The sequence below is a fragment of the Littorina saxatilis genome, linkage group LG16 (assembly GCF_037325665.1).
Source record: "Littorina saxatilis isolate snail1 linkage group LG16, US_GU_Lsax_2.0, whole genome shotgun sequence".
Taxonomy (NCBI): Eukaryota; Metazoa; Mollusca; class Gastropoda; order Littorinimorpha; family Littorinidae; genus Littorina; species Littorina saxatilis.
In genome coordinates this window covers 6,673,792-6,688,182 of record NC_090260.1, presented here as the reverse complement: position 1 = coordinate 6,688,182, position 14,391 = coordinate 6,673,792, and the positions used below count along the sequence as shown (strand labels likewise).

Here is a 14,391-nt window from a genome sequence, read left to right as displayed (position 1 = left end):
TGTCAGCATACACTGTAAGGAGAGCCCTGTTGTCGGCATACACTGTAACGAGAGCCCCGTTGTCGGCATACACTGTAACGAGAGCCCCGTTGTCGGCATACACTGTAACGAGAGCCCCGTTGTCGGCATACACTGTAACGAGAGCCCCGTTGTCGGCATACACTGTAACGAGAGCCCCGTTGTCGGCATACACTGTAACGAGAGCCCCGTTGTCGGCATACACTGTAACGAGAGCCCCGTTGTCGGCATACACTGTAACGAGAGCCCCGTTGTCGGCATACACTGTAACGAGAGCCTTGTTGTCGGCATACACTGTAACGAGAGCCCCGTTGTCGGCATACACTGTAACGAGAGCCCCGTTGTCGGCATACACTGTAACGAGAGCCCCGTTGTCGGCATACACTGTAACGAGAGCCCCGTTGTCGGCATACACTGTAACGAGAGCCCCGTTGTCGGCATACACTGTAACGAGAGCCCCGTTGTCGGCATACACTGTAACGAGAGCCCCGTTGTCGGCATACACTGTAACGAGAGCCCCGTTGTCGGCATACACTGTAACGAGAGCCCCGTTGGTGGCATACACTGTAACGAGAGCCCCGTTGTTCGCATACACTGTAACGAGAGCCCCGTTGTCGGCATACACTGTAACGAGAGCCCCGTTGTTGGCATACACTGTAACGAGAGCCCCGTTGTTGGCATACACTGTAACGAGAGCCCCGTTGTTGGCATACACTGTAAGGAGAGCCCCGTTGTTAGCATACACTGTAACGAGAGCCCCGTTGTTGGCACACACTGTAACGAGAGCACCGTTGTTGGCATACACTGTAACGAGAGCTGCGTTGTTGGCATACACTATAACGAGAGCCCCGTTGTTGGCATACACTGTAACGAGAGCTGCGTTGTTGGCACACACTGTAACGAGAGCACCGTTGTTGGCACACACTGTAACGAGAGCACCGTTGTTGGCATACACTGTAATGAGAGCTGCGTTGTTGGCATACACTGTAACGAGAGCCCCGTTGTCGGCATACACTGTAACGAGAGCCCCGTTGTCGGCATACAATGTAACCAGAACCCCGTTGTCGGCATACACTGTAACGAGAGCCCCGTTGTTGGCATACACTGTAACGAGAGCCCCGTTGTTCGCATACACTGTAACGAGAGCCCCTTTGTTGGTATACACTGTAACGAGAGCCCCGTTGTTGGCATACACTGTAACGAGAGCCCCGTATTTGGCATACACTGTAACGAGAGCCCCGTTGTTGGCATACACTGTAACGAGAGCCCCGTTGTTGGCATACACTGTAACGAGAGCCCCGTTGTTGGCATACACTGTAACGAGAGCCCCGTTGTTGGCATACACTGTAACGAGAGCCCCGTTGTCGGCATACACTGTAACGAGAGCCCCGTTGTCGGCATACACTGTAACGAGAGCCCCGTTGTCGGCATACACTGTAACGACAGCCCCGTTGTCGGCATACACTGTAAGAAAAGCCCCGTTGTCGGCATACACTGTAACGAGAATCCCGTTGTCGGCATACACTGTAAGAAAAGCCCCGTTGTCGGCATACACTGTAACGAGAATCCCGTTGTCGGCATACACTGTAACATGAGCCCCGTTGTCGGCATACACTGTAACGAGAGCCCCGTTGTCGGCATACACTGTAACGAGAGCCCCGTTGTCGGCATACACTGTAACGAGAGCCCCGTTGTTGGCATACACTGTAACGAGAGCCCCGTTGTCGGCATACACTGTAACGAAAGCCCCGTTGTCGGCATACACTGTAACGAGAGCCCCGTTGTCGGCATACACTGTAACGAGAGCCCCGTTGTCGGCATACACTGTAACGAGAGCCCCGTTGTCGGCATACACTGTAACGAAAGCCCCGTTGTCGGCATACACTGTAACGAGAGCCCCGTTGTCTGCATACACTGTAACGAGAGCCTCGTTGTCGGCATACACTGTAACGAGAGCCTCGTTGTCGGCATACACTGTAACAAGAGACCCGTTGTCGGCATACACTGTAACGAGAGCCCCGTTGTCGGCATACACTGTAACGAGAGCCCCGTTATCGGCATACACTGTAACGAGAGCCCCGTTGTCGGCATACACTGTAACGAGAGCCCCGTATTTGGCATACACTGTAACGAGAGCCCCGTTGTTGGCATACACTGGAACGAGAGCCCCGTTGTTGGCATACACTGTAACGAGAGCCCCGTTGTCGGCATACACTGTAACGAGAGCCCCGTTGTTGGCATACACTGTAACGAGAGCCCCGTTGTTGGCATACACTGTAACGAGAGCCCTGTTGTTGGCATACACTGTAACGAGAGCCCCGTTGTTGGCATACACTGTAACGAGAGCCCCGTTGTTGGCATACACTGTAATGAGAGCCCCGTTGTTGGCATACACTGTAACGAGAGCCCCGTTGTTGGCATACACTGTAACAAGGGCCCCGTTGTTTCTGGTGTTCAGCACGTGCTCCCGCCCCATGCCATTGCTCAGTCTATATAATTATGTTTTATTGTCTTTACTTTTACTTTTCATGGTTGTTGTTATATGTTGTTTGGTTGTTTTAAGAGCAGATGAACCACACGTTTCCATTCATTGTTTAATTATATGGACAATACATGATCTTATGTCTTATGTCTTATTTATCGAATATTCAGCGCAACGAGTTAGACTATATTATTTTCTGAGCACAGATTGCCAGGTGTCCCAAATAGCAGGCGGAGTTAAGAGAACCAATTTTTTGACGTAGTAGCACATCAGTTTTTATGTCAGATCCTTGTTCCTGTCTTGCAGGGGTCTGGACCAACACAGCAAGCGTCAGCACCAGCCAAGGAAGGATGGCTGCTTGTCCAAAGGAAGACTCTCTTTGGACTGGTGAAGGTTAGTGTCGTTTATACGTCCGTCTTTTCCTTTGCTTGTTAGGTTTCTTGTGTCTTTAAGTAGTATAATTATACAGATCCGTTAAATCCTTTGTGGACACACATGAGTAGTTACGTAGTTATAGTATAGCCATATACAGGTGGAGGCAGCAAAAAGGCAAACTTTTGCGCGTGTTATTTTAGTGTTTGTTCAAGTAAATGAGCCAGTAGATTGCCCGGTTTTGTCCGGTGGTTTGTGTGAAAAATGGTTGGTTATCAGATTCGTTACAACCCTAACACCGATATGGCTTTCCGGGATGTTTGATGTCTACATATCCGTTTACAGGCTGGTCTCAGTGTATGGCTAAAAATGTAAGACGGTTCTAACAAGTTCAAGTCTTTTCACTAGTGTTACCTGAAATCTTCATCTCCTTCAACAAGTTCAAATCTTGTGGGAATGGTGTGGACGGGGAAAAAAACCTTCAGGGCCCGTATGCATATGGAGCAAGTTCGCAATTACTTCGAAAGTTTTGAGGTACTTCCCTCACTTTTGCATGCATGAATCGGAAGAAGAGCTTACTTCGGGGGTAAGCCAGGAAGTAACTGAGGGCTGAATTTACTGAAGTGAGACCCTGGCCCGAATGTTCCAGACTACTTCCAAAGTTTTGAGCGACCTTGGAAGTACTTCCCTCACTTTCTTATGCATGGGTCGAAATAAAAATTTTCTTTGGAAGCAAACCAGGAAGCAACTAAGGATACATTTACTACAGCAAAACCCGGGAGTACACACGCTACTTCCAAAGTTTCTTCGTGCAAAATGGCAGAGCTCTTCTTCGGTTTTCGGGATCGTCGTCGACATCTACAATGATATAGTGTGACAGGGGAGGCTACTGCTCCTTTCACAGCAGACTCTGCACCCGAGTTGTTGGCCTTTAAAGGTACTGAACTTGTCAAATCCAGGTGCACGGAGCCCCTGGGGCTTTTAGTCATACCTCAGGCAGCTATCCGTTAGAAGAACTACCAAGTTTCATTGACTTGCACCCAAAGAGTCAAGAACTGCGATTTTTTTAACGAATTAATTTCGGACTCTGACCCTGCTGGTCTTGACCTATTTTTGGATCTAAATTTAGATCAGGTAGATCACATCATGCACAAAAAGACACGTCACCAGTGGCAAACTATGTCAGACATCATCATGAGTTTGTGTAAAACAAAATGGAGGCCGGAATCACTCAGTTGAATCGAACTCCGACCAAACACCACTATGATAACTAGGTTAATTTATGCACTCGCGTGAACAAGAAACTGTCGAGCTTCACAGATGTCGTCGTTGGGTAGTTTTGGGTTTGTTTTACTACCATAGGAGGATTTTTGAACTGTAAATGCACTCAGCTGCAACAAAAACGCAAAACGAAGGCTGTGAGCTGCACTGTGCCTTTAAGTCAACACCGGTGGATTGTGGAATTCTGTTTGTGATGGGGTCTGGTGGTTTCCGATTGTCTGTATGTTCATGGAAACCTTCGGGTTTGCATAACAGTTTTTATAGGGCTAAGAAATTAGCCCTAACATTCTCAATCCTGTTTGATTGCACTTCGCCTCCCAAAGTTAATCGTAGTGTTACGGCACTCGGTTACATCTGGCGCTTGCGAGGAGGGATGGGACTCGGCATGATATGTTCAGGTAATGGCATAATATGACCACTGAACATTTTCGTGCTGTTCCCATTCTGCGAACTTGGGATGGACAGCACAGTGGTCCCCCGGTTCGGAACTTCGGGACGGAGTTCATTCAAACGGGGGCGATTGTGACAGGGGAGGCTACCGCTCTTTTCACAGCAGACTCTGCACCCGAGTTGTTGGACTTTAAGTCAACACCCGTGGATTGTGGAATTCTGTTTGTGATGGGGTCTGGTGGTTTCCGATTGTCTGGATTTTTATTCAACATGCTGGAAGTCTCGCCTGATTCCCACAGCTTGGAAAGAGGCTGTTGTGATCCCCATTTTAAAGCCTGGAAAACCAAGAGCTGACCCTTCCAACTGGCGCCCTATATCTCTGACCTCCCATCTGAGCAAAATCTATGAAAGAATACTAAAATCCAGACTAGAAGATGAAATGGAAAGAAAAAAGGTAATACCCCTGTGCCAAGCCGGTTTCCGTCGAGGCAGGGGTGTCTCGGATCACATTGTAAAACTGTCCTCCAAAATTAAGAAAGCTCTCTCACGCAAGAAGTCTCTCTTTGCTGTCTTTTTTCACATCAAAAAAGCCTACGAAACAGTATGGCACCAACGATTGTTGTTCAAATTGAAGCAATTAGGCATCAGTGGTAATATGTTTCAATACATAAAAAGCTTTCTACTGAACAGATCCTTTCAAACTGATTATAAAGGTGCCAAATCATCCACTCGCAAAGTTGACATGGGAGTGCCACAGGGCTCAGTAATAGCACCACCGCTTTTTAGCATTATGCTGCATGACATATCGACAATTAAAGCACATGGAGCCGAACTGACGCTTTATGCGGATGATATTGCTCTATGCAAAGAGTATCAAAACAAAACCTATAAAACAGAACACAAATTCTCTAAAGAGTGGCAAACAGCTATAGATAACATTGCGAACTATATGCGGGAGAATGGCTTCACTCTCTCTGCCGAGAAAACTGTATTCGTTGTCTTTACAAACCGAAAACTGGAAGATCGAGAAAAGATACAGTTCTCACTAGATAAATCTGTTGTTTCACCCAGTCAGCAGGTGAAATATCTGGGCGTACTTTTCACCTCAAATGGACTATGGACTGCTCACTTAAAGTATCTTTTAAGCAAAGCAAATAAGACCATCAACCTTCTTAAAATACTGGCTGCCCAACCATGGGCAAAGTGCCCAGTTATTCTAACAAACATCACCAGAGCTCTTATAAGATCAAGACTATCATATGGACAGGAGGCCTACTTCTCGTCGGCTCGAAAATGGCTTGATAAGCTACAGTCAGCGGAATGTCGTGCCCTTCGGCTTGCCCTTGGACACCCAAGGCATTCAAAGCAGGCCATTGTATACCACCAAGCAGGATTCCTCCCTCTTGACATGTGGCGACGTAAGTGCTGCGCGGATTACAATGTTCGGGCCAACACAGTGCAAAACTCAACAAAAGATGAGCTACAACCGCATTACAACCATGTCCAAAACAAAAAGGCCCACTTTGGCACTACTTTGCCCTCACTGGCTCAATTCAATGCTTCACTCTTTAACGAAGTCAGTGTCGACCCAAATGATGTGGCCCAAAACCCCATATCTCGTGATCCCTCATGGACAATGAAAGAAATGAATTTTGACACAGAATATTGCACAGCTACAAAGGATGATCAGATATTTCTCAGGATACAAGCCCTTGAGCACATTGATATTGTATACAAAGGCCATGTTCATGTTTACACAGACGGGTCAGTGTTGGATGACAAGAAGGCTGGCGCAGCTTTTGTAATCCCCAGCGATGACATGACTGGGAAATTTAAACTGTGCAACAGAAACTCGATCTTCTCAGCTGAGCTCCTTGCCATCTGCATGTCGCTTGTTCATCTCAATCTCAAGAACACTCCTCCTCAAAAGATAGCTATATTCTCTGACTCCAAAGCAGCCATTGAAGCATTAAGATCTAACAAAAGATCAAAAAGACATGATCTTGTCATTGCCATAAAGGAGCTGGCAAATAAAATCATAACAAGTCGCGTAAGGCGAAAATACAATATTTAGTCAAGTAGCTGTGGAACTCACAGAATGAAACTGAACGCAATGCCATTTTTCAGCAAGACCGTATACTCGTAGCATCGTCAGTCCACCGCTCATGGCAAAGGTAGTGAAATTGACAAGAAGAGCGGGGTAGTAGTTGCGCTAAGAAGGATAGCACGCTTTTCTGTACCTCTCTTTGTTTTAACTTTCTGAGCGTGTTTTTAATCCAAACATATCATATCTATATGTTTTTGGAATTAGGAACCGACAAGGAATAAGATGAAAGTGTTTTTAAATTGATTTGGACAATTTAATTTTGATAATAATTTTTATATATTTAATTTTCAGAGCTTGTTTTTAATCCAAATATAACATATTTATATGTTTTTGGAATCAGCAAATGATGGAAAATAAGATAAACGTAAATTTGAATCGTTTTATAAATTTTTATTTTTTTTTTACAATTTTCAGATTTTTAATGACCAAAGTCATTAATTCATTTTTAAGCTACCAAGCTGAAATGCAATACCGAAGTCCGGGCTTTGTCGAAAATTACTTGACCAAAATGTCAACCAATTTGGTTGAAAAATGAGGGCGTGACAGTGCCGCCTCAACTTTCACGAAAAGCCGGATATGACGTCATCAAAGACATTTATCAAAAAAATGAAAAAAACGTCTGGGGATTTCATACCCAGGAACTCTCATGAAAAATTTCATAAAGATCGGTCCAGTAGTTTAGTCTGAATCGCTCTACACACACACACAGACACACACACGCGCGCACACACGCACATACACCACGACCCTCGTTTCGATTCCCCCTCGATGTTAAAATATTTAGTCAAAACTTGACTAAATATAAAAAGGAAGCGAGATTAACCTGGTCTGGTGTCCAGCACACGTGAACGTGCCTGGCAACGAGAAAGCGGAAAAAGCCGCTAAAGAAGCTGCCCAAGGCATAGGCGCCTCCGAGGTAGACCTGCCATTGTCTGCTTCTGAGATCAGTAGCCTTACAGACTCTCTTCTCTGGAGAGAATGGAGGAACAAATATATGCACAAGGCTATAAGCTCTGGCTGGATCATTCGGGAAGCCCCATCAAAACAGATGAACACCTATAATGCATGCCCACGTGTAATAAAAAGGATTAACCGCCTAAGGGCAGAAGCTGGGAATTACCAATTTCTAGAGCTTAAAGTTAAATGCACCTGTCAATCCGACCTCACCATTGCTCATTTGACTTTGGAGTGTGATTTGAACTCATGCCACTTTCAACCCCTGACTCAGTTTATAAACTCAAATAGAAATATTCTGCCAAATACCCCAAAGGAAAAATTAAGCTATCTTTTAAGTTTTAATAAAGACCTTGGGTGGCAAGGTCCCAAACTTATCGCTGGACTTATGCACACGCACCCACTTGGTCCCTGGATATGAAGAGACATTGCTGCGGCTGACGCCATTGCTTCTCATACAGCTACTATATATTTTTATCAGAACTTTTAAAAATACCATTTTATATCCAAGTATCTCTTAACACCATTTTTAATTAGATGAGCGAGAGTGTGCGGGGGGCGGGAGGGTGGTGAACCACTGTACATAAAGGGAAAGTTTGTGTGCGTGCCTGTGTGTGTTCTTAATCTAAGACAAATGTCGCCAATGTTTTTACAGAGTGACGTTAAATAAACGATTTTATCATCATTTTATCAATTGTCTGCATGTTCATGGAAACCTTCGGGTTTGCATAACAGTTTTTATAGAGCTAAGAAATTAGCCCTAACATTTTCAATCCTGTTTGATGATTGCACTTCGCCTCCCAAAGTGATCGTAGTGTTACGGCACTCGGTTACATAGGGTAATGTGACCAAAGCAAAATTGGGTCGGTAGGTAGGCTTTTTAAACAAAAATTGTAATTTGACCTCATAATGATATGAAAACATCACAAATACGGGTGCGGAAGACGGGAACGACAATGTGGACGAAACCAAGTGAGGTGTGTTATTGTTCAGCGACAATTCTCGTGCCGGGGGGGGGGGGGGGGGGGCGGAGGTGGCGGCATCGGAGGTGGTGGCAGAGGCCCGGTAGAATAATCACTTGTACAGTCGAATCTATCTACATCGTCCAACCAAGGAAGCGACCGAAAAAGGTCACGACCAACTTGCGGTCAACATGGACAGGTGATTCCAAAGTAGAAACACTTGTCTGGGATCTTGGGGATGTTCACAGTTGGCAAGTACTCGCTTTTGAGAGGAGGTCACCAGGACAGGTTGTCACAAAGATGTGAGTAGCATATTTGTGAGGTGAAACCACGTCGTGTTTTTAACCTCCCTAAATGTTGTAGATGCGATGGTAGCTGACCGGACTGGCGTTATTCACGTGTTTCGGGTGTTCCACGCAAAACTGGCTTTAGCTTGATATGAGCTGTGTTTGAGACATGTAGCTGGTCAGGGGTAACTAACGTCACAGCGTGTGAGATTTCCAACCGGGAAGGTTGTTCAGCGTGTGTCAGACTTGTTCTGGGAACAAGTACTCTTTCAAGAGACGGGTCTCTTAAGGTAAATGATTTACTATGTTGTATATTATTGACGTTGGAATACATAGCTGGAGCGTAAAGGTTAGTGTGTATAAAGTGCACCCAATCTTAGTGTGAAGCGTTGAGAGAATTCTTGATGTAATTGTTTCACGGTTTTTCATGGGGAATTTCTTGAACATAATTGCTACGCATTTATGTTATGTTTAAGACGGTCATGCTTTGTATGGGGAGTGTTATTCATTGATTAAGTGTTAGTTTGGATATTGAATCTGTACGGAATGTGAACGTGGAATGAACGAGAATGTATGAGTGGTACATGAACGTTTGGAAGAAGAGATGGTTTTAGAGAATGTTGTATTAAGACTTGGTTAAATTCTTTAGGAGTTTCCATGAGGGATTTCCATGGCGTATAAGGGAGGGACCTTACACGAGAGAAGCGCTAGACGACGGTGGAAGCAAGGGACCACCTCGGCGCAGATGACTAGACGAGTGGAGTCTTCATCGATACCGGTCGTAGCTGACGACGGTTGTCTCCGCTACGGGCGGAAGGGTTTCTCGGGGAGAAACCTGGAAGGTGTGTGTTGGCATCTTCAGTGAGAGGTGTGTTGGCATCTTCAGTGAAAGGTGTGGGTTGGCATCTTCAGTGAAAGGTGTGTGTGGCATCTTCAGCGAAAGGTGTGTGTTAGCATCTCTGTGTGTTGGCATCTGAATTCATTATTCTACGAGGATTCAGCGAGACAAGTAAGTGAACTGGCGACATGCAGTGAGCCGTGATACGAACTCGTGAGTGTCTGTTGGTACCTTCTTGTGTGCGTTAAATCTATATTTGAGAAAGTATTGTTATAATATGTATTTACATGCCTTGAGTGAAAGTTGGAGGATTGTGCGAACTGTGTGTCGAAAAGTTGTTTCGTATTGATGTATTTAAAGTGAAGAAGTATGTTGTTTTTGGTTGAGGAAATAATGAGCCTGCATCCTCCCAAATTCTGTTTTTGAAGTGTTTGGTGTGAAAGGGTAGAGACAGTGCAAAAGGGCAGAACACGCATAATAAATTCACATGCAAACCACTTCGTGACAAGGTTCAACTGTGGTGTACTACACCCCGACGACGATGAAGGGTGCGACCATCCTGAACTCAGGTCAAAATGAGTTACTTCCCTTCGGGTCTCATTTATCCCTGACAGGATGTCTTTGTTTTCCTTCTCTGGAGAGGAAATCAATTTTTAATTTTACATATTTAGAGCTTTTCGTAATGTATTATCTATATGAGCAGATTCGCGATCGTCGATATGATTTTTCATGGTGTTGTGTAATTTTCAAATTTAGAAAGGAATTGTTATGGAAGACACTTTCAAGTGAGCTATCTTTCGCGGATGTATTTACTGTGCAAACAACTCTAAATATGGCAAAAGTGTCACGTGATCATAACAAAATGGCCGAAGCAGACGACTTTTTCCATAACCAGTTGTATTGATGAAACAATATCACGGTCTCCTTCCCACAGCATTCTCAAAATGTCGACTTGTTTTGACCTTAGAACGATGTCTTTATCATAACTGTGAAGAACAGAACGGAGATCACTGTCGAAGTCGGCCATTCTACAATTACGTTCGTCTTTCGTCTGTTATCAGAAACATTAGTGAAAAACATATGGGAAATAACTCTGTATTCTTGTTTTGATAGATTTCCCTTTAATGCGAGTAGTAATTATTCATCCTGTCAGAGAGACAGAGCGATGGCGTGGACCATGAGTATCAAAATGGGGTGTGACGTGTTGTGACGTGGTGCGACTTGTTACGACGCATCCCCCATGGAGCATGTTGGAGAAAAAGGCTTTCAGCATGAAGCGCATAACACTCGTGCAGCACGTGAAGGTTCAAACCTTTGCTCTCGGCCGCCCCTCTCTGAATAACGCATAACAGAGCCACACAAGTGATTGTGTTTGTGTGTGTGAGACTGTGTGTGTGTGTGTGTGTGTGTGTGTGTGTGTGTGTGTGTGTGTGTGTGTGTGTGTGTGTGTAAGAGAGAGAGAGAGAGAGAGAGAGAGAGAGAGAGAGAGAGAGAGAGAGAGAGAGAGAGAGAGAGAGAGAGAGAGAGATATATTATGTTTGCGTTTGTGTATGTGAGTTTGTCTGTGTTTGTTCGGAAAGGTGTGTGTTTTCGTCTTGTAAATCCTTTGCAAACAAATTTACAAAGAGTTTGTTAAAACTCTACATTGATACACAGAATGAGCAGTGTTCACGTGAACAGTCTTCTAGTCAAGCTTACCTCGCAACACGCTGTGTTCCGACCGCTGATCAGGTCACACAAGCTTATCTCACAAACACGCTGTGTTCCGACCGCTGATCAGGTCACACAAGCTTACCTCGCAAACACGCTGTGTTCTGACCGCTGATCAGGGCACACAAGCTTATCTCACAAACACGCTGTGTTCCGACCGCTGATCAGGTCACACAAGCTTATCTCACAAACATGCTGTGTTCCGACCGCTGATCAGGAAACACAAGCTTATCTCACAAACACGCTGTGTTCCGACCGCTGATCAGGTCACACAAGCTTATCTCACAAACACGCTGTGTTCCGACCGCTGATCAGGTCACACAAGCTTATCTCACAAACACGCAGTGTTCCGACCGCTGATCAGGCCACACAAGCTTATCTCACAACACGCAGTGTTCCGACCGCTGATCAGGCCACACAAGCTTACCTCACAACACGCAGTGTTCCGACCGCTGATCAGGTCACACAAGCTTATCTCACAAACACGCTGTGTTCCGACCGCTGATCAGGCCACACAAGCTTATCTCACAAACACGCTGTGTTCCGACCGCTGATCAGGAAACACAAGCTTATCTCGCAAACACGCTGTGTTCCGACCGCTGATCAGGTCACACACGCTTATCTCACAAACACGCTGTGTTCCGACCGCTGATCAGGTCACACAAGCTTATCTCACAAACACGCTGTGTTCCGACCGCTGATCAGGTCACACACGCTTATCTCACAAACACGCTGTGTTCTGACCGCTGATCAGCCATGCGTTGCTCAGAATCACAATAGCCCGCTCAGAGAAAAGTCGCTCTGGATTGGTCTATGCAACGGGCTCACAACGAGGCAAATCGCTTCACGATGGCGACGATGAAAGCACGATTGCTGCGAGATATGATAAAAGTTGTACAAAAAATTCTTAAACTAGTAGACGATTCGGTCAGTGAAATCGTCAGAGAGATTGTAGTTATGATGGGAAATTTAGCTGGGGTAGTCAATGAACCTTGAAAAGCGGGGGATCCCTCGGGTCACGTCGAAAACCACGCCGAGAAGATCGAAACACACTACACGGCATCGCAGTGTAAACACCGCCGCCATCTTGCATAACGCGGCGGGCGGTGGGCGAGCATATACCAAAGCCGCTCGCCGAGTGCTTCGCGAGCACTTTCCTGCTCTGCTCTAAGAAACGGCTTTTTGTCATTCGCACTGCGAGCGACCCGTGGCGAACCACTCTGGGCAACTCGTCTCAGGAAACACAAGCTTATCTCGCAAACACGCTGTGTTCCGACCACTGATCAGGTCACACAAGCTTACCTCACAAACACGCTGTGTTCCGACCGCTGATCAGGTCACACAAGCTTACCTCACAAACACGCTGTGTTCCGACCACTGATCAGGTCACACAAGCTTACCTCACAAACACGCTGTGTTCCGACCACTGATCAGGTCACACAAGCTTATCTCACAAACACGTTGTGTTCTGACCGCTGATCAGGTCACACAAGCTTATCTCACAAACACGCTGTGTTCCGACCGCTGATCAGGTCACACAAGCTTATCTCACAAACACGCTGTGTTCTGACCGCTGATCAGGTCACACAAGCTTATCTCACAAACACGCTGTGTTCCGACCGCTGATCAGGTCACACAAGCTTATCTCACCAACACGCTGTGTTCTGACCGCTGATCAGGTCACACAAGCTTATCTCACAAACACGCTGTGTTCTGACCGCTGATCAGGTCACACAAGCTTATCTCACAAACACGCTGTGTTCCGACCGCTGATCAGGTCACACAAGCTTATCTCACAAACACGCTGTGTTCTGACCGCTGATCAGGTCACACAAGCTTATCTCACAAACACGTTGTGTTCCGACCGCTGATCAGGTCACACAAGCTTATCTCACAAACACGCTGTGTTCTGACCGCTGATGAGGTCACACAAGTCGATGTCTGCCATTTTGGAGTCATCACGCATGTATCATTGATAAGTGTCATCAACATTGTTTGATTCGTCTTTTTCTAGAGGTTTTCTATAATGTGTGTGTGTGTGTGTGTGTGTGTGTGTGTGTGTGTGTGTGTGTGTGTGTGTGTGTGTGTGTGTGTGTGTGTGTGTGTGTGTGTGTGTGTGTGTTCATGTATTTCTGTCTGTATCTGTGTCTGTGTGTTTTCAATACAATCTTTGTGTCTACCCACCACCAGAGGCAGAAGAGGAGATACTGTGTGCTGGATGGTCACTCCTGGCTGGTGATCTACAAGGACCGCACCAAGACGAATGTCGAGGCCGTGTATCTTCTTCAGCAGATTCTGGACGTCACAGTATGTCATACTTATAACCTTACTTAAAGTATAACAAGCTAAAGTAATCAGCAAATCTTAGTAAGCAGTGTATCGTATCTGCGTGACCGGCTGGTTCTCAGTGTGCCAAAACATAGTGTTGATGATTGTGTCAGACATTGCTGAAGCTAAACATACTGTTGATGATTGTGTCAGACATTGCTGAAGCTAAACATACTGTTGATGATTGTGTCAGACATTGCTGAAGCTAAACATACTGTTGATGATTGTGTCAGACATTGCTGAAGCTAAGCACACTGTTGATGATTGTGTCAGACATTGCTGAAGCTAAAGCTCTTTTACACACTACCGTGATGTGATGGTTCCCACGCGTAATATCAATATTGCTAAGATTTAGGGTCAAAGAAAAGTAGTGTTTACGACAGGATTGAAAAATAATGATTTTCTCAAATGCATTCATAATTGTGGCTTTAATTCTCTGTCGCATTAAAGCCTTTAATTACCTTAAACGCATATTTGCTTCTGTGTATCAATAACCTATTTTGCAATTAAGATGAATGTCTACTTTGATGTGGAGAGTGTCTGACTCGACTTTATTCATATGTGTTTGCCGCAAAACTACTAATATTTTGTACCATTGAATTCACACAATGAATACACTGCCAATCTTCAGATGTTAATTTTTAGCAGGTTTTAAAATCGTT

The 14,391-nt window shown here is 45.4% G+C and overlaps 1 protein-coding gene across 1 annotated transcript in view; it reads left to right on the top strand.

Annotated features, from left to right (window-relative positions):
• Positions 1 to 14,391, top strand: part of LOC138950275 (uncharacterized) — a 48,768-nt gene that overhangs the window by 8,770 nt on the left and 25,607 nt on the right. The window contains exons 2-3 of the mRNA XM_070322023.1: positions 2,807 to 2,893; positions 13,592 to 13,708. Coding sequence (XP_070178124.1) covers positions 2,807 to 2,893; positions 13,592 to 13,708 — 204 coding nt within the window. The remainder of the gene's footprint in view (positions 1 to 2,806; positions 2,894 to 13,591; positions 13,709 to 14,391) is intronic.